Source organism: Kwoniella dejecticola, chromosome 5 (assembly GCF_000512565.2).
Source record: "Kwoniella dejecticola CBS 10117 chromosome 5, complete sequence".
In the NCBI taxonomy this organism is placed as follows: Eukaryota; Fungi; Basidiomycota; class Tremellomycetes; order Tremellales; family Cryptococcaceae; genus Kwoniella; species Kwoniella dejecticola.
The window spans coordinates 1,596,854-1,616,265 of NC_089305.1; the positions used below are offsets into that span (position 1 = coordinate 1,596,854).

At 48.8% G+C, this 19,412-nt stretch overlaps 9 protein-coding genes across 9 annotated transcripts; 8 read left to right on the plus strand and 1 right to left on the minus strand.

Annotated features, from left to right (window-relative positions):
• Positions 1-450: 450 nt before the first annotated feature.
• I303_104687 (uncharacterized protein) lies at positions 451-2,008 on the plus strand (the record flags this gene model as incomplete). The annotated part of the gene is made up of 6 exons (XM_018407637.1): positions 451-488; positions 541-614; positions 688-1,165; positions 1,350-1,667; positions 1,749-1,889; positions 1,960-2,008. The coding sequence occupies 6 exons, from the start codon at positions 451-453 to the stop codon at positions 2,006-2,008; spliced, it is 1,098 nt and encodes a 365-aa protein (XP_018262848.1).
• Positions 2,009-2,772: 764 nt separating this feature from the next.
• On the plus strand, positions 2,773-4,819 carry I303_104688 (uncharacterized protein; the record flags this gene model as incomplete). The annotated part of the gene is made up of 8 exons (XM_018407636.1): positions 2,773-3,126; positions 3,262-3,383; positions 3,485-3,658; positions 3,775-3,852; positions 3,988-4,133; positions 4,235-4,423; positions 4,520-4,644; positions 4,721-4,819. The coding sequence occupies 8 exons, from the start codon at positions 2,773-2,775 to the stop codon at positions 4,817-4,819; spliced, it is 1,287 nt and encodes a 428-aa protein (XP_018262847.1).
• A 232-nt stretch (positions 4,820-5,051) lies between these two features.
• Positions 5,052-6,225, minus strand: I303_104689 (V-type proton ATPase proteolipid subunit 2; the record flags this gene model as incomplete). Its single annotated transcript, XM_018407635.1, has 11 exons — positions 5,052-5,123; positions 5,213-5,287; positions 5,373-5,428; positions 5,489-5,548; positions 5,612-5,659; positions 5,715-5,724; positions 5,783-5,800; positions 5,870-5,888; positions 5,955-6,031; positions 6,097-6,118; positions 6,188-6,225. The coding sequence occupies 11 exons, from the start codon at positions 6,223-6,225 to the stop codon at positions 5,052-5,054; spliced, it is 495 nt and encodes a 164-aa protein (XP_018262846.1).
• Positions 6,226-6,576: 351 nt separating this feature from the next.
• On the plus strand, positions 6,577-8,819 carry I303_104690 (T-complex protein 1, eta subunit; the record flags this gene model as incomplete). Its single annotated transcript, XM_018407634.1, has 9 exons — positions 6,577-6,600; positions 6,661-6,685; positions 6,764-6,910; positions 6,975-7,095; positions 7,174-7,267; positions 7,323-7,375; positions 7,442-8,237; positions 8,322-8,660; positions 8,736-8,819. The coding sequence occupies 9 exons, from the start codon at positions 6,577-6,579 to the stop codon at positions 8,817-8,819; spliced, it is 1,683 nt and encodes a 560-aa protein (XP_018262845.1).
• A 680-nt stretch (positions 8,820-9,499) lies between these two features.
• I303_104691 (uncharacterized protein) lies at positions 9,500-10,231 on the plus strand (the record flags this gene model as incomplete). Its single annotated transcript, XM_018407633.1, has 1 exon — positions 9,500-10,231. One exon carries the CDS (start codon positions 9,500-9,502, stop codon positions 10,229-10,231), a length of 732 nt encoding a protein of 243 aa, XP_018262844.1.
• An 826-nt stretch (positions 10,232-11,057) lies between these two features.
• I303_104692 (uncharacterized protein) lies at positions 11,058-11,912 on the plus strand (the record flags this gene model as incomplete). Its single annotated transcript, XM_018407632.1, has 1 exon — positions 11,058-11,912. One exon carries the CDS (start codon positions 11,058-11,060, stop codon positions 11,910-11,912), a length of 855 nt encoding a protein of 284 aa, XP_018262843.1.
• Positions 11,913-13,185: 1,273 nt separating this feature from the next.
• Positions 13,186-14,095, plus strand: I303_104693 (uncharacterized protein; the record flags this gene model as incomplete). Its single annotated transcript, XM_065969007.1, has 5 exons — positions 13,186-13,354; positions 13,430-13,534; positions 13,588-13,734; positions 13,819-13,914; positions 13,983-14,095. 5 exons carry the CDS (start codon positions 13,186-13,188, stop codon positions 14,093-14,095), a joined length of 630 nt encoding a protein of 209 aa, XP_065825079.1.
• Positions 14,096-15,108: 1,013 nt separating this feature from the next.
• Positions 15,109-16,425, plus strand: I303_104694 (uncharacterized protein; the record flags this gene model as incomplete). The annotated part of the gene is made up of 8 exons (XM_018407631.1): positions 15,109-15,295; positions 15,364-15,468; positions 15,554-15,703; positions 15,774-15,872; positions 15,945-16,013; positions 16,076-16,147; positions 16,203-16,316; positions 16,388-16,425. 8 exons carry the CDS (start codon positions 15,109-15,111, stop codon positions 16,423-16,425), a joined length of 834 nt encoding a protein of 277 aa, XP_018262842.1.
• A 613-nt stretch (positions 16,426-17,038) lies between these two features.
• Positions 17,039-18,524, plus strand: I303_104695 (uncharacterized protein; the record flags this gene model as incomplete). The annotated part of the gene is made up of 7 exons (XM_018407630.1): positions 17,039-17,237; positions 17,365-17,469; positions 17,572-17,865; positions 17,937-18,020; positions 18,119-18,193; positions 18,261-18,329; positions 18,403-18,524. The coding sequence occupies 7 exons, from the start codon at positions 17,039-17,041 to the stop codon at positions 18,522-18,524; spliced, it is 948 nt and encodes a 315-aa protein (XP_018262841.1).
• Between the last annotated feature and the right edge of the window lie 888 nt (positions 18,525-19,412).

A 19,412-nucleotide genomic window follows, 5' to 3' on the forward strand; every position in this document is an offset into this window, starting at 1 on the left:
AGGACAGGGACAGGCCATGAGGACCTAGATCACCTGGTGGTGATAGCGGGAGATTCTCCCATCGCCATTCTTGCCAATGCTTTGGTTCAGACTGCATATCGATCCCGAGCGAATAGTTGACGGAGAGCAAGCTGTTTCTATCTACATATCATCTCATGTTGTTGTACCGTGCGTCCTACGTGACGTATTCTTCAGCCGATGCATTCGAGGCAACTTTGTACCGAATCAAGGTGTGTCATTTCGGTCCGGTTAATGGCCGAATTGACTTCTGCCACGCTTGGACCGCCACCCCATTGAGATCAATGATCTACCTCCACCACCACACTGTACGCGTCGTTAGCTTCCAGTTGATTCCACGTTTAAACAGAAATCCAGTTATTTGTTGACGCAATTAGTCGTCTGTCACTCATCACTCCCTAACTAGACTAACCTGAGCGCAGAACAGATATCATGGCCGACGCAAAGAAGAAGCAGTTGGTATATAACATGTCAGTCAGCTGGTAATCCCCTGCCGCCGATGTCAGCTGACCTGATGGATAGTATCGATTTCCTGAGGACTTCGTCTAACGATGGGACAGTCAAAGAGGATGACAAGGAGTCATTGGAAGTCGCTGGTCAGTCCCTTCAGCTGCCTCGCAGTTGATTTTGTCCTGCAAAACCTCAGCTGACTCCCTTGAGATGGACCAGTCCAATGTATAGCCGAGTCATTCGGTGTTGACCCAGATTCCACCGAAGACCAAGCATCTTACTCCATCGCGCCTGCATCGCTCTTATCGCTCTTAGACGTATTCCTTAAGACTCGCGCCAAGTCGAATCCATCTTCCGCATCAACCTCTACTCCCTCCGCCTCGACCTCCACTTCGAACCCTGCCGCCGCCGCCGCCGCCGCTGCTCCAGCATCGGGAACAAGTGGGGAACCCACAGAAGCAGATAAGAAGGCTGCTGAAGCTCTGAAAGCTAAAGGGAATTCTCTGATGTCTACGAAATTGTACGACTCGGCAATAGAACAGTACACGGAAGCGATCAAGCTTTACCCGAACCCCGTCTATTACTCGAACAGGGCCGCAGCCTGGGGAGGACTGGGTAAACATGAGAATGCGATTGCGGATGCGGAGAAGGCGCTGGATCTTGATCCGAACTTCGCAAAGGCGTACTCGAGACTTGGGTGAGTCTTGCCTTCTTTCTTCTGTCAGATTCTATGATGACCGAGAGCATACATTATTCACCTCCACTGCTCGATTACTGAATGAGACTTCCCCGAGCATGGCACCCATCCTTTTTTTCCTCTTTCCTCTGAACCTCATTGAACCGGATTGTAGATCGCTAATTCCTGAGTGCAAATCCGTCAGTCACGCCCATTTCTCCGTAGGTTCTTACACCGATGCCGTGCAAGCATACGAAGATGGGCTCAAGCTCGACCCATCGAACAACAACATGAAGACCGCGCTGGCAACCGCTAAATCGAAATTGGCTGAATCGTCCTCGAACTCAGTCTCAGATAGAGAACCTTCCTCAGGAGCAGGTGGCGCTGGAGCTGGAGCTGGAGCTGGGGGAATGCCAGATTTGAGCTCGTTGGCTTCCATGTTCGGCGGTGCGGGAGGAGGAGGAGGCGGGGGCGGTATGCCTGATTTGGCGAGTATGATGCAAAATCCTCAATTGATGGCTATGTGAGTGGATTCTTCCAGTCAACAGTTGCAACGGAGTGATTGATATAGAATGGAACGATGCTAACGTGGTAAGGAACGTAGGGCACAACAAATGATGGCGAATGGAGGACTTGAGAGATTGATGCAGAACCCTGCGTTGAGAGGTATGGCTGAGAACATGCAGAATGGAGGTGGTATGCCGGATATGTCTCAGCTTGCCAACGATCCGAACCTCAGAGAAATGTGAGCGATTTTCCGTCTCCTCAAAGTTCTCAACTTATCATAGATGGACTGACGACCTCTCTTGTGTCAGGGCTCAACAATTCATGGGTGGTCAAGGTGGACAAGGACGAGGTGCATAAGCCTCCTGTTGAGGCGACATACGGCATGTGAAGATTTCTATGATTATGTATACGAACCATGCATTTGGGTTTTAGAACATTTGAAACGTAATTATCCGGACAGTCACACATTGCTAAATCAGGATCAGGATCAGGATAAGAATAAGAATCGGTCACTTGAATACCATGTCTGTCTGACATTCACTTGACGACCACACTGACGACCGAAAGGAACGCTGTGAGGATGTGGCGGTAACCAAGTGCAGGGATCTAATTTCCAGGATCTGTCTTCCTAGCATCGATCACTTAGTTACGACCCATCATGCATACGACCAAATCATCGCCAAGCATCTTACCTACGCCTATACTCTTACATGCTTACAGTATATGTACTTCATTGATCTAAATTTGAGGGTGTTTCTCGATATCTACCCATCTATCTTTTTTTCTGTCTCGTCTTCGGCTGGCTTATTTGTCCTTCGATCTTCGTTCTTTTCGCTTGTCCTTTCCTTGTTCATCATCGCTGAGCGATCGAGTCAACTTCCCTCTGATCGATTCAGAGCTCAATCATAGACAGTCTTTCCCCTCTTGCGCCTTACCCTTGTGACGTTAACCAAGGTCTGCCGACCGGTTATCGTCTTTCTATTTCGATCTGATCTCTTCGGGTGTTTGATACATCACACAAAACATTCTTGGCCTTGCAAATTCAGCCGTAGTCCCCCTTACCGCCTTATCTACATATCTCTGTCATTCGATTCAGATCCTAGAAGGACATTAAAGGCATCATGAGACCAATCACCGCCCTCCTCGCACTTCTTCCTTTACTCCTCGGTACCCTCGCTTCGCCTCTCAGAGAAAGACAAGAAGTGATCGGGGTGTCCTCTCCAGTTTCAGGTGGCGAGACGGGATCAGCCTCAACAAGTGCAGGGGCTGCGGATGCCACTGCCACTGCTGCGGCTTCAGCATCCTCAGGAGAGGCCAATGTTACCGAATCAGCGGTATCGGAATCAGCTTCATCTTCAAGTGAATCTTCAGCCGGTACCAGTACTGGGACTAGTACAGATAGCGCGGCTGTCGCTGCTGCCACGGCGGGCATTTCGGGTGCGGCGGATACCTCCAACGATCTGACTGTAGTCAAGGTGTGTCCTGTCTTCCTCAATTCCTATCCGTTCGCTGGTGACCGCCAATTGGAGTCTGTGCTCGAACACGCTGTGACATGGAAGAGAAGTGTACCACAGCTGACCAAGTAAATGACCTACTGCATATTCGCACAGTTCGCGGCATTGGCTGAACTTCTCGAAAAGACTTTTTACGAACAAGCTTTGGCGAAGTTCGATGCGCAGGCATTTACCGATGCTGGGTTCGTTGACGGACAAGGTATCCGTGAGCAACTTCAGTAGGTCCTGTCCCAACGTACCCCTGCGCGTGACCGAATCAGATCAAGTGATGTGATCTGGATGTATTGGAGTATTGACTATGAGAACGTCAACATCGCAGAGTCATAGCCACGGACGAAGCTACGCATTTAACTGTCCTGCAATCGGTGGCGACCTCCCTAGGATCGTCCACTTCCGATATTGATACCTGCACTTTCAACTTCGACAGTGCGTTGACGGACGTTAAGACTTTCTTGGCTACGGCCCGGGTCCTCGAATTTGTCGGTATAGACGCGTGAGTCACCTGTCTCCGTCCCATCTGGCTCGATTCGGCTTTAGCCCTGGGTCTGCTTCACTCAATCAGCTGGGTTTCAGAAGTTGATTTGACTGATATGAGATGAGATGATTCAGGTATATCGGAGGGACCACTTTAATCGGTGATAAAGGGTTGTTGGTCTCTGCTGCTGAGATAACCACCGTTGAATCGAGGTCAGTCATTTCCGTCTTCTTTTCCTTTTCCTTCGCCGTTCCTACAACAAATGACCTCCCTTGCGTTGCCTCTCCTCGAGGCAAAGGATTCGAGCTGATAGGACTAAACTTGTAATCTGACCCTGGATCATGCAGACACAATACCGTCTTAAACACTCTGAATGGCGGATCAGCCGTCCCCAACGCATTCGATATGGTCTTGACCCCTCAGCAAATCTTAAGTGTAGCTGCACCGTTCGTAGCTGGTGGATGTGATCCAGTAGCTGCTTTGGGATTGACACGTAAGTGGCCATTCATCTTTTAATTGAGTCGCTTTGAAATTAGGAAAATTGCTTACACATTTGAGGGTCTGCTTTATTTTCGATATAAATTTTGAATGCAGCCACTCCCGCATTGACGATTACCAATACTGACCCCGCTCAACCTGGCACCTTGCTCACGTTCGGCGGAGCAGGTTTAAATGGGAAAGACCAAGCGGGGTTGTTCTGTAATATGATAGTTGGCGGTGCGACGGAATCGATCAATCTGCCTATTGCGGAATGTAAAGTACCTGATGGTCTGGATGGAGCCGGTGAGTACGGTAACAAACACAACATCAATATCGTATACAAAAAATTTCCGAAGTAGCTGCTGATGATCTGTTCTCTGAACCGTTATGGCTTGTTAGTACATCTGTTCATCACGAGCTCGTCGACTCCGCTGGGCGCCAATATCGTAACTCAGGACGCTAGCTTGATCGTGGCTGGGCCTGCTGTGACCTTCGTGGACACGATACCCAATGCTCAAACGCAGGTGAGCCGTTCTTCTTACCCTTACCCTTTCGTCGATAACCATGAGAAGAAATCGCGCTGATAAGGAGCTCCGATAGTTGTTATTGGGAACAAACGCGAATTCGGCTGCTAGTAGTGGTACGGGAAAGAAGAAGATCGTCATCACGCAGACAATAGTCGAGGAGGATATCGTCTGATACCAGCGTCGTTCTTTGAAAGATCCAACCGGAACTTCAGCTCCGGAGTATCGTAGTATCGTATACAGTATACCAATGTCATAATACCCTATCGCCCTTTTCCGCTAAAATCGATATCTCGATACGATCAATGTTGTTCGCACTGTTGCACTTGTTCAGGATCATCCAGAATCGGAATGACAAAGCGATGCATTTTATGAGGATGAAGATCGATGCAAGGGCGAGAGGCCAATCATGCAGCACCGCATACGGCTTCTCCCACAGCAGTATTGAGGATAAGAGCTACAATAAGACCGTATAGACCCTATGACGACGGGTATGTCAGCATGGGTGGTGAAAAGAGCGGTAAAGACGGGATGACTGTAGCTCAATTGATGATTGTGCAACTCTCACGATTACTTCGGCGAAAATGAGAATCAACACCATAGAAACAAACACCTTTGACTCGTAAAGATATGCTCTGACACACTATATGCAGATCAAGAATGATCAGCAAATACTCCCGGCCATACACAAGGAAGCGTGATGACATTGCAGCGATAGAACCACTCACGGCATCTCCAACGATACCGATAGCGTAGCCGGCCGCCAAACCCGTAAATCCACAAGCTATGCGTAGGATCAGTCAGCTTGACGCACAGTGGGAAGCGGCATTCAATGCTGACATACCAAGACCAGCTGCCAGGTGTATGAAGCCTGCGAAGAGCGAGTATGGCTCGGTCGGCGAGACTGTGATCCGAAAGTCAGCTTCATGGTACAAAGGAACCTCTTGCCGTTACGTGAAATACGTACTGTTACCGGCTATCAACACTGATACTACTAATCCATACACCGCGATGACTAATGAAACGTTGTCAGACTTTACAAGCGTGTTGAAGGGAAAGAATGGACGCACTACCGGACATCTATCAAGAAAGGAGTCAGTAATATTCTGCGAAAGGCAAATGCGGGTGATACACTTACGACTACTGGTATCAAAGACTGCTCGTAGTGAAGATCGGTTGATCAGATCAGTACTCTACCCAGCGATGCAAGAATGGTCGAACATACCTTCATGATCAGATCGGGTCTAGCAAGAAATCGTCAGCTTGTTTCCCTTCTCAACCACTGTGGTTGAGGGAAAGAACTAGCTCACCTGAATGTACCTAAACCTGCGATCCCAATACCAGCTTTCGACGTTCCATAAGCCGCTCCAACAGTCGAGAAGATCATCTGTCATGATCCAGTCAGCTTGCTTGAGTATCTCATGGTGTCGATGGAGTTGATCGACGACGTACAGCGCTAGCTACACCTGCAAAGCTATTCAAAAGCAAAAGTCAGGACATGGCGATCGCACCGATCTCGGGGAAGGACAGAGGCAGGACGTACCCGAAGAATGGTGCCCATGGCGGACAAAGTTCGGACATCCTGCACAAGCTACGATTTGAGTCTGTTCTGGCAAAGTCGGTCTGAAGTGGGACAGCGATCCTTGATGATAGAGATGTGTCAATTGCGAGCTGCCATCACGGCCAAAGCGACCGGAGCTGACGTTGTACGGTAACAAGCGTGATAAGGGAGAAGGGAGAATGACGGAATCAAATGCTTAGACTCACACACCGAAATATCCACATCATGAAGGATTATTCACGCTTTACGCGTTTGAGGATACGAAGATTACAGAATCATGCAAAAGAAGTTCCATGAGATTGCAACATTTGGATGCTACAAATCACAAACTACCTTGAGATCATTGAACAAGTAACCAGACTCGAATCAAGATGCAAGGTAGACTCCCACAAATGGTATGTTCAGCTGGTCTGCTGACAAAGTACACGACTCTCAGCTGATTATGCTTTATTCAGCAACCTACCGTGGTTCTTCTTCGAGGTATGTCTGTGGAACGAATCATTTGCCGGCCAGGTTGATCTCAAGAGGGACATGCGCTGACCAATGATATATCCGCAGAGGGTACCGACACCTCTCAAGGAGTGGGTCAGCTGCTATCGAATATATCAGCATGTCTCGCTGTAGCTCAAACGATCGCTACGACGCTCGGACCCAGGGGTATGGATAAGCTGATAGTAGATGACCGAGGATTGGCGACCATATCTAGTAAGCTGCTTCATACCTACTGATTTCGTCCGCTGTGCGCGATAGCTGACAAATCTTTTGGTAGACGACGGAGCTACTATTCTCAAGCTACTTGACGTTGTCCACCCCGCTGCCAGGACTTTAGTGGATATCGCTCGTGCGCAGGATGCCGAGGTTGGAGATGGTACGACTAGTGTGACATTGCTGTGAGTCGACCCCAGATACCCCATCTCCACACTTTTGGACTTTCTGGGAAGGCTGGACTGACTTCAATGCCTATATAGCGCTGCCGAGATATTGAAGGAAGTCAGGCCGTTCATCGAAGAAGGTGTAGGACCCCACGTCATCATCAAAGGTTTGAGAGAAGCCAAGACCTTGGTAAGCTGCACTGGCGCTCATATCGTATTTACAGTCGTACTCATGTCCTGTGCAGGCGATCAAGCAAATCAACGATATCGCAGTGACGGTAGACAAGTCAAACCCCGAGTAGGTGTGACTCCGTCAGCTGGCCGAGAGGACTTCGGGTTGCTGACTACCCATTCGTTTGCCCAGGAAATTCCGTGAACTCCTTCTCCAATGTGCTGGTACCTCCATGTCGTCCAAGCTCATTCACTCACAAACACCCTTCTTCGCCAACATGGTGGTCGATGCCGTTCTCTCTCTCGACCAGAATGACCTCGACGAATCGCTAATCGGTGTCAAGAAGGTTCCCGGAGGTGGTATGCAAGACTCCCAATTGATCAAGGGTGTAGCGTTCAAGAAGACATTCTCATACGCAGGATTCGAACAACAACCCAAGTCCTTCAAAGACCCTAAGATATTATGTTTGAACGTTGAATTAGAATTGAAGGCTGAGAAGGACAACGCAGAAGTCAGGGTCAACGAAGTCTCGGAGTATCAAGCTATAGTGGATGCGGAGTGGTCGATCATTTACAAGAAGTTAGAAGCGATTGTCGAAACCGGTGCGAAAGTGGTCTTATCGAAACTACCAATTGGAGATTTAGCAACTCAGTATTTCGCGGATAGGGATATCTTCTGTGCTGGACGAGTAACCGCTGGAGACCTCAAGAGGGTAGTTCAGGCTGTTGGAGGATCGATACAATCGACTTGTTCCGATATCGAACCCCACCATTTGGGTCAGTGTGGGAGCTTCGAAGAGAAGCAGATTGGTGGGGAGAGATACAACGTGTTCCAAGATTGCACTCAAGCGAAAACGTGTACCTTGATTCTGCGAGGTGGTGCTGAGCAATTCATCGCTGAGGTGGAACGAAGTTTGCATGATTCGATCATGATTGTCAAGAGGGCTATCCAGAACAACAGCGTTGTAGCAGGTGGTGGTGCTTGCGAGGTGAGTTATCGACCTTGCCAACTTTCTGAAGCGTGTCAATGTGACGGGATAGGAAAGGAGCTGATGTATCCATTCACATTGTAGATGGAAGTTTCCAAATTCTTAAGGGGTCACTCGCGTACTATCATGGGCAAACAACAATTGATCGTTGGAGCAGTCGCCAAGGCTCTCGAGATCATTCCAAGGCAAATCTGCGATAACGCTGGACTGGACGCTACGGATATCTTGAATAAGCTGAGGATGAGACACGCTCAAGGAGACTTGTGGGCCGGAGTGGATGTGGATTCAGAGAATGTGCAAGATAACATGAAGAGATTCGTTTGGGAGCCTGCTTTGGTCAAGACCAACGCGCTGTCCAGTGCGGTCGAAGCTGCTTGTTTGATCTTGAGTGTGGATGAGACTGTCCGAAATCCGCAATCAGAGGTGAGTACATGGCGTTTTATCGTTGATGCATACCAGAAGCCTGGAGGCTGACTGTTCCTTCACGAATTGATTTAGGCACCAAACGCCGGACCGCCTATGCCTCGGGGAGCAGCTCAGCAGGCACTTAGAGGTAGAGGAAGAGGTATGCCAAGGCGATAGGCGATGCCCGATAAAGAAGGGACAGTAGTCTAACATAAAATGCATCGAACAATGCAACGCGTTCAAAAACGCCCACTGTCATCGGTGATGGTGATTTTGATCGTTACTGACCGAGGACTGAGGGCGCACAAGATTATGCTTTGAGGGTCACACATTGGCACTATCGAGCAATGATGGTAGTCAACACGACTTCGTCCAGCCGATCAGTTTGACCCTAATCTACCCTCCTTTGCGCTATTCAAGACTCCTTTCGAAGTGATAGAAACACATCCTTTGCGGACTGTGCGAAGTGGTTTCACATGGTAGAATCGCAGGAATTCCAGATTCATGTCCATTGATGGTGGTGGGTGACACGCTGCACATCCTTAATATGATGCGCAAAGCCAACGGCAGGGGTCAGATAGAAAGTTTGAGCCTAGTGATACTTGCTTCTTCATTCTTGCTCTTTGCTTCCTGCCGCACGGCTTCTCGCTCGCTTTTTGACGTACCGTTGCTTCCGAAGTTGATGCCACGAGAAATCGCACATACCGCATGTCAAAGAGAAAGCTGGATTGTCGTGTATATAAATAACTTCTCAGGCCTGACATTCTCCTTCATTATCCTCATTTCTTCATCTTCTAGACTCCACTACAGTAAAAACAACAAACACAAGTATTCAACCATCGACTGGGACTTTAACAATGCACTTCAAGTTAATCACCTCCCATACTTTCCTCCTTCTTCCCTCGCTCTTAGCTCTTCCTGTTCAGGAACACGGAAGAGCTATTGCAGCTATCGGGGCTATCGGAGCCGCACCGACCACTGCAACTACTACTACGTCTGAACCTACAGCAGTCCATGTCGACGCCATCGGAAGAGCCATTGCTGCTATTAGAGCCGTCGGAGCAGTGCCAACGACGAAGACTACCACTAAACCTACACCTACAGCTGTTCACGTCGACGCCATTGGTAGAGCCATCGCTGCTATCGGAGCTATCGGGGCTATTGGAGCGGTGCCCACCATTGCAACCGATGAGCCACCTACCATTCATGTCGACGCCATCGGAAGGGCTATTGCTGCTGTTGGAGTCATAGGTGCGGACCCCACCACCACAAGACAAGAGCAACCGATCATTCATGTCGACGCGATTGGACGAGCCATCGCTGCTGTAGGAGCGATTGGCGCAGTACCGACAACCAAGACTACGACTACGACTCAACCTACCGTCCATGTCGACGCCATCGGAAGAGCTATAGGGGCTATCGGTGTCATCGGAGCTGAGCCCACGACCGCTGCTCAGCCACCTACGGTTCACGTTAACGCTATCGGTAGAAAAGATACCAAAATCGAAGGTCACGTAATGATGAGACAGTTATTAGATGAGGACGAGGAGGGGGGTGTGAAAGTGGCAGCTATTGGTCGACAGTGGTGAGTACAGCAAAATCTCGCTTGGCCGATGTTCATGAAAGTGAAGGCGTATACTGATGGTTGATCGAACTCGCATTTTATAGTGGCATGCACTGTGAACCGATCTTCCATCACTCAAGGGTCAAAGACCATCACTTTTCAAATCTTACAAATCTTACTAAGACCAGAAGGCAGGGAACAAAGAGGATGAACAGAGTTAGCGTTATACCCAATACGATAAAGCGATGATTTGTCATTATGCAGAAGGTTCATCTTGTACAGCACTGTAAATCCAACTTTCATCAGGCTGTGCGTCCCCGAGTGCGCGTGAGCTGTCTCACAGCTGCTTATACTTTGGATCTGGCTCGCCGGACAAGATTCGGGCTTACACAACGGTGATCCGGTGTGAAGCAGACCTGAGACATGAAGCAGTGATGCACGTTCGTGCGCGGCGATGATTTTGTCTTGGCAAGATCTTGCATTACTGTAGATCATCTGTCCTGATGTCGAATGACTGGAACATCTACCTGTCTACCGAACCTAGTCATGCGATGAGAGGCTGTTGCGGAGCTCAGGCAAGGCTGCGTTGACCATTGTCTTTGTGGCATCGCCGTGAAGCCGTGGCGCCAAGCCGACCATCGCTATCTAATTGAACTAGTCATTCTCTACCAGTTCTCAACGAACAGTAATTTTTGACAAATATATATATATATATATCACTTTAAGCCTTCTCCCCTTCCAAGTTCTCTGTTCCCGCGACCTGGAACGCGAATTCCCGACAGTCTCTCAGTAATCCAACTTGAGCTATCCGCCCGAGGGTCTTTCCTGCATCTGCTAGATCATTATACAAAATGCGACTTCCCTTATTGGCGCTAACCGCCCTTGTCTTGCACCTTTGCGCTTTGGCTGCGCCCGTTGACCACGTCAACCGAGCCATCGCTGCCATCGAGACTACCCATACCAAGTCACGGGCTGATACACTGACATATATATTGCTCGCCTCTAAGGGAACGTTCGAGACACACGCATCATCACCAGCTATCGCCCTCGAACCGCCTGTCGGGACAGTAGAGAGTCGACCCAGATCGCCGAGGGACCACGGTAACGCCATTGACATTGCCATTGCCATTGCCATTGCCATTGCCATTGAACCACCTCCTCCGACTATCACACGGATCCACCGTGCTGTCGCTTTGCAACCGGTTCCGTCCGACATCAGAGCAGTTCCCAGATCGCCGATCGCATACAACCGGTTCAGTGCTAGTGCATATACAGATGCAGATGGACCTCCAGGCGGTATAGGTAGAAGACCCAGATCGCCCGTGACGTATATCGCTCCGGGTGCGGCTGCCGACTCTCCATTGAATCCTCAGCCTGAACCTCCTGGAAGGCGGAGTGAACTCATTCCCAGGAAAGGCCCGAATCCTGTCGACAGAGCGATTGCAGCGCAAGCCACGAATCCCTATCCTGTTCCACCTAGACGTGCGGTTGCGGACGAGGACGAAGGTATGAACCCATGGCCTATTTCGCCTAGACACGCGATCGCAGAGGCAGAAGGAAGGGGAGGGATGAACCCTCATCCAATCCCTTCGAAGGTACGAGCTGTCGCAGAGGAATCTACAGGCGATGCAACTGCTGCGTCCGAGGGAGCCACTCCTGATCTGGAAGTATCTCAGGCTGGTACTTCGCACGCTGTTGATACTTGAACTTGGTGGTGAGGTGAGTGGATGAAGATGCTTGTTCAATATTACTATTGACAAGACCATAGGGCTGACCGGAGATACAAAGCAGGCCTCAACGCTCAGCGAGAATCAACGTTGCGATGTGACTGGGAAGAGGTGAGGATGTCAAATGAGGACGTGCTCAAGATCCAATGTAAAGTCGTATGCTATGATACTATCAGAGATCTTGTTTCAAGTAGAGTCTGCGATGTTCGTGACTTTGGCAGACCTATGTAAGTTACGCACCTGCCCATCAAACAGAAGCTGTGTCCTCCTTGGACTTCCTGCCACAAAAACAGAAGTCACACGACACCTAAAGTTCCTGCTTTTGAGCTTGTCCAGCATCAATTCATGGGAATGCAGTGGGAATAAGATCCCTGTTGCAAAGGATTCTGCCTTTTGGAGAACCGAACAACTTGTTTTGTTGGAATTTTTGAGGTCCCACATAAGGAGGGCGAATCGGGGTATCGAGTACGCATATCTCCCGAACTGAGTGTCAGTCTCAATCAGTAATTTCAATAGAGTCGTCGGTCATTTGATGATCAGCGTCACGGCCCAGATCTCGCCAAGCGAAGGAATCAAATCTTCGGACTTCTGGGTGGAAAGGGATGTTAAGCATTGGGAACAATTTGCCTCAAGGCTGTTGAGTACTGAGGATTCCTGAATACCTTGATGTCCGGTGTATTTGTGATGCACAGGCTGGCTCGATCTATGGAAGCAGGGAGTGATATGTCTGATGGACTGTCCTGTGTGCGGCTAGATCGGGCTTCACGACATAAGAGCATTGCAATGCTTGGTGGTTTATTATATTCGCATCAACATGACTTAGATCCCTCTTGGGTGTGCACTGCGGTCTTCCTGGCCCGCACAAAACATAGGAAGGTCCAGACTCCGCAAAGAGAGCTATGCGACTGTGGTCTGATTGTGGTCTTCTTTGTGTGTCTCAGGCGGAGATCTGTCGGTTTATCAATTCACCTTCCATCAACCGGAACACCGAGATCCATGACCGATCCGAATACTGCCCACAACCCAAACCCTGCCCGTGCCCGTTCTCTTTCCCGTGGCCTCGCCCATTTGACGGTAAGAACAGTCAATCAGCGCTGTAGCCTACTGAAAATGTTGGTCGCTTTGTAAGGTATAAAAGGCAAGATTTCCAGAGGGGGAAGATCGATTCCTCTGATCATCGACTCCAACCCGGACTCCGATTCGACAGCAATACCGATAGCTCCTAAGACTTTGAGAACACACGATCAGCATCATGCACTTCCAAGTTATTCTTTACGCTCTCCTGGCTTTCCGCCATGTGACTCTGGCGATAGTCATCGGTTCGGTCCACCCCACTCGAGGCTTGGACAGCCCTACTCTTGTCGAGAAAGACACATGTGTTTGCCCGTATGATCCCGAGCAAGAGGGATTCTGGGAATGTCGTTGAGTTCCCTTAGCCCTTTAGTCATGTCGACCAGTGGACTGGAATAACACTGACAAGCATAAATGAAATGTAGAATTGGCATGTAACAATAATTCGAAGAGGATGTATCTCTCAACAAGAGATCTTACCAATTTCACCGAGAGAATCTGTTTTTGCCCTCTGGACGACCCTTTTTGTAGTGAGTCCTACTTTGTGTCATGTATACAGTCACGCTGAAATGACAGAATCGAGATTGCCCACCTATTCACTGGCCTCATGGGGAGCCTCCAAAGGGCAAAAGAGAGCCCGAAAATACTGTGGCGGTACTCCATGCTCAAAATTGGCCCCCGGATGGACACGAGGTTTGCCATACCGTCAATGAAGAGGTAGTCTGCATTCGTAAGTATTCACTCACCCCTACCTCCGCCTACGGGTAATCTTCGCCGTGAAGCTGGACGTGGCTGATGGGGCATGATCCGATAGCTTGTATCGAGAAACGAGTTGTTTGTCCGGTGAATAAACGAGCTTTGGTTCCGCCCGACAGATGCTTAAGGGCACTCGGTGGGAAATTTATCTGTCGTGAGTTTCAGTGACTGATTCACTCTCCTGGTAGACGGTATAGATGATATGGCATGGTCGTTCTCAAGCTCCCTGTCCACCTACGTGTTGTCCACGAGATATTGCCCGAGCTTTAGAGGAGAGTGGGGGTGATGTATGGTGTCGCGAGTCTGTACTCTTTATCGGTTTGAGTAGATCGTGAGCTCATATGACGATTGTATAAAATCAATAGCTCCTTGTCCTATTGAGATCAGAGAGGAGACAAAACCTTTCGATCCCGCTCCCACTCATCCAACTTCACCAAGACCTCCGATCCATCCCCCGATGCCTCCTAGACCAACCCACTGTCCTCCTTGTCACAAGGATGAGAATGGTCACTTGGTCTGTCGTGAGTCATCGTGCGATCTTACATTATCAGGCTCGGCATTCAAGAAACCTTTGCTGATTCAAATCTTTTCGCTTTTTTGAAAAAACAAAAATTGCATTGCAGCTTTCTGTCCTATTCAAGGTTCTGCCACTTTGTTGTCCACTCAGCCGACCGGCAGATAATTTACGGTGAGATACAGTCTTTGCTTGCAAAGTAAGCGTTGATTCAGAGCTTTCTTAGTTTCGATTTTCAAGCGAGAGTTATCAATGTAATTTTAACCCAGTAATGTTATGATTAGCTTCGAGTCGTCATGGTCGCCGAGTAGAAAGATGTGACAATCATAAGTTAGTGAGCAGCAAGTTTAGATTCTGCATCGACGTGCCTCGAGGTGTTCGTGGCATTCCTTTGAGTTCAATCATCTGACTTTTTGTCCATTCAAATCGTACTCAGACCACACCGTTCTCTTGACACAGACGCAGAAGCAGATGCAAAGGACGTACATACCACAGTCGTGTCTCAGATCACTTTAAACAAATTCAAGCATCAATCAATCAATCAAACATCATCTGGACCGGATGACCGAGATGAATCAGGCACAGCATCACCATCAATCACAAACAACAATCAGAAGTTGAACGTTGAGAAACCCTTTTTTGGATTTGATGGTCTTGCCTCACGTTCTACTGCTGGACGGATCACATTACTAGATGCCTCTGTACAAAATGATGCAACTTCTCTCTTCCGGTAACGATGAACCCCTCCCTGCCTCTTTAATCCTGCCCAGCATATTCTCGCTTTGAGTTGTCCCGATATCATCAAAGATTGACTCAGAGCACAGCTCATCCAAGATGCTATTCTTCCCCACCGGTCCCAGCTTCATGATAGTTGTCTGCTTGCTTCTCACATCCTTCTGCACCAGCGTGCTTGCCGTCAACGAACCTTTCTTGGATGGAAGAGATATTCGATCTTCAATTCCTGAAGACAAGTGCGTCTGCGAATATGACCCGGAAATCCCTGAAGGCTGGCTTGAATGCGGTGCGTCTCGATCTTTCCTTTTATCTGCACAAAGACAGGGTGACTCGCTGATCGAAACAACTTGATAGAGGCCAAATGTCTCGATCATCAAGAAAAGATGTATCTTTCCAAGAAGGATTTATCCCATCTCACCAGACAAGTTTGCGTCTGTCCTGAAGATGTACCAGACTGTCGTGAGTGAGAATTATCTGTACTGTCTGAATATTCCTACGACGACTTGGAGGTCACCAGCTGAAATCATCGTGATGTGCCTTCCAGCCTGCCCATTGCAGCCTCCTCCCGATTGCTGTTACACTAATGTCGCTAAAAGAGAGAATGAAGCCTCTATCACTCCAGCTTTACATGCCAGATCTTGTCCACCAAGCGGAGTGATCTGTCATCTTACATCGGACGGTATCCAATGCATTCGTGAGTGTTCCCTTGAAATTTTACTGTTTTGGAGTTTGGTAACACAGATATTGATGTGTCGGTGACCCAGCTTGCATCGAGAAACGGATCATCTGTCCATTGTACGCAAGAGAAGAGAGCGAAGCTACCGTGTGCTTAGCTTCTAGAGCAGATGGTCGAATCAAATGTCGTGAGATATACGTCCACTACAACGGTTATATTGGAGTAGGCATTGACTGACCTCTGAACATGTTTATTCCAGCTTCTTGTCCTCAATGCCAGCCTTGCGCTTACAAGCGAGCTGTGGACGACACCGCTGCCATCTGGTGTCGTAAGTGGGCCCACGGAGATCTTCATCGATTGATAAATTGATCTCCGACATTTGTGTGATAGCTCCCTGCTTCCCTCCTCACCCACCCAATTGCCCACAATGTTGGTACAACGCCTTTGGCGTGGTGCAATGTCGTACGTGACTGCGTTCTGTTGAGTCAATCTCCTTAGACTAACTGTTCGAGACTAGCTTCCTGTCCTTGGCCACCTGCGACTTCTACTAAACCACCTTTGCCTTCCCATACATTCTGCTCTTTGAGCAAGAAATATTGCATCGCTAATCCCGATGGCACTTATAGATGCCGTGAGTCGCCTTTACGGAGATTTGAGTCAGGCGACTGGTGAGATGACTAATCTGTGTGTATGCGTGTGTAGCTGGGTGTGGTCCTATCCCCGTCACGCTCGAAGCTTAGCGAGGTACAGTTTCCCAATCGATACGAACATAAGCGTGCGCCGATCATTGTGGAGGAAGAATGGAATGAAGTTCTAGCTCAGCAGGCACGATCAAGAAGTTCGGGTAATACTCGTATCCTCATGGTAAATTAGATCTGTAACAATACGATAGTGATTCAATGCAGCGTATGCCCTTCATGTGGCTTGTGATGCCATGACCCCAAAGAATGCGCTCGTCACATTGACAACAATGTGGGTGCTTATGTGTGAGATCGCTCGACGACTTTGCTATCTGATGAACAATCAGGCTTGATCTGCACTTTCGCACTTCTTGCTTGTGTTTATTCAGAATAAGCGATATAGCCAAGAAGCCAAGGTTGGCGATCATTCTGATCGTCAGCGCAATAGGTATGATCCCCGAGTCGTCATCTGATCAGACCGTTCTCCCCATCAAAGATAAATCGCTCATCAACTGATCCTACAAATCCCGTATTGGGTTTGAAGATGGCAGTCGCTGGTACATAATGCTGCTTGAAACTCTTTTGAGATGGTCGACCTGCTAATCTTCGCCCAGGTTGAACGACATCTTCTTGACATAATTTACTCATTCCTATAATACGCTACGACTCCGTCATGCAGTTCAACGATTTCAACTTTTACTTCTTTTTCCTCGGCTTCATCTTCACCGCTATCCTTGCCACCGCTTCTGCTGTCCCCCAACCTCAGTCCGATTCAGGCTTTTTCCTGACGGCGAGATACAATCACCTCTTCCCCAAGGACACTTGTTTGTGCGAGTTCGATCCTGAAGATCCGTCCAAATACGATGATTGCGGTGAGTCATTGCATTTATCGTCTTACCTCCTCTCAATATTTGAATATCCTCTACCACTGTTGCACCTTGTCGTATTATTTTATCCCCTGTCCTCTTGTCATGTGCTGAACGGAATCTTTTGCCTTAGTCAAACACTGCGAAGACCCCTCAAAAAGAGTATACTTCACCGAGCGAGATCTGAGCGACTCGATTAGGGCTATTTGCTTCTGCCCGTTCAACGTGACCAATTGCAGTGAGTCTTGTATCCTATCAAGTATTATGTCTACAGCGGTCCCTTCCCAAGTAGGTTTGGGTATCGAAAAGACAGCAAGGAGATTGAGCTAAATTTGTTCAGATTGCAATTGGCCCAGACCGCCCAGAAGATGCTGTGGCGTTCTGCACTATCCGCCATGGGTATGGCCCATTCCCCGACCTATTCCCCTTCCCACTCTCCTTCCCGGTCCCATCTCAATCGACGAGCCTGTAGCCGAAGGACTTGCGATTGATAAGCGAGATGATGGTGCTTCTGCCTTCGACATGGAGAAACGCGAGGATAATTCACTTTCTACCCCTGTTCTTCACGCGAGAGCATGCCCGCCTGATGGTAAAGAGGTTTGTTACTATGTCCAAGGAGTGAAAAAGTGCCTGCGTGAGCTCCTCAGTCCCGTCGTCACTGTCTTTCGCGAGGACAGAAACACAGCTGACGAGCATGTCTTTCAGCTTGTATTGAAGAGAACGTCATCTGCCCGCTTGAAGAAGAAGAAATCATCTGTCTCGACAATGCGGATGGGGTGATACAATGCCGTGAGCTCCTCGTTTGGGAAACGGACGTCTGAGCGAGACAATCGCATATAGTGATTGGTGTTGTGTGGTCGTCTGGTGACTGTGTGTCATCGGATTAGCGCCTTGTCGACCTCGACCTCGACCGATCATCTGCCCGCACTGCCGACACTTGTTGAACGGCACGATCATCTGTCGTAAGTGCATGAGCATTCCTTGGATCGAGGAATTACTGACTTACAAATTACACTGTTTCGCTCGCAGCACCATGCCCAAGACCCACAATCTGTCCCTTGTTCTGTATCGATTACCCCAACGGTACTGTCGTATGCCGTGAGTGCTGATCTGACAATATCCTTGTCTCGAGGGCACAGAATAGCTGACGGCGTGTCCAATCACAACATAGCCGGATGTGGCGATAGACCGCCTCATACTTTCTTCCCCACTCCGACTTTCACACCGACTTTACCTACGTTCACGATTGACTTCCCCACCGATTTCCCGGATCCCACACCGGAGACCGAGTGATTACGAGGGGATCTCGAGGAATCGTCGATTGGCTGTATGAGCGTTGGTGTCGACTCTGATCGAAGTATAATGAATCGCTGTAAACGTCTGGCTTCTGCTTTCATTTCTCGAGTTTGGACTACTGATTTTGGGCTTCTTGATTGTCCTGCAGAAAGCGTGATACTGTATGTCCCCATTTGTGGGGTAAAGATGATGCATAATTACCTAAGTCAAGTCAATCTTCATTGAGTCATGAGCAGTTCGGAACCGCTTCGAGGACTGTTGCCTTCCCACACAGTACTGTGAGGATACTGAGACGCATTGATCAGTCGTTCTATTTTTGGTCACCACCTCTTACGTCGCTCGCCCTTCTGATCATCTACGTCCTTTGAGCTAGTGATATTTAGCCTTCTCGTGGAGGGCGGGGCGTGTGTGATTGCGAAGGCGGTCTAAATATAGAGCAGTTTCCGAGCATCAGGTATGAATCGTCTAGGAAGCTAGAACTCCGATGCCGCCAATTTGATTGGAGAGCCGGAAGACCGGGGTATCGCATGTTCACCCTCCCCCATCGGGACGGCTAGTAGTCGTAGAAGCAAGCTTGATATGCATATATAAGCAGACGAAATGGGTCTTCATGATTTCAGTATTTTCATTTATAACATCTCGTTCGTCAACATCAGCCAATAAGAATCGATCAGCAGAATACTGAAGAACATGAAGTTCAACTTGATCATCTTTTCTTCCCTTTTGGTCGCCACTGGACTGGGATCAGCGTACCCGTCTCTGGACGAACGACAAGTATGTCATTGTCCCATCGATGAGCCCACTTGCTGTGAGTGTAGTGGTTCGCCCCTTTGTCAATTTCTGAGCTCGCATAGATTGCCCTTGCCGTTATGTAGTGGGCCGTAG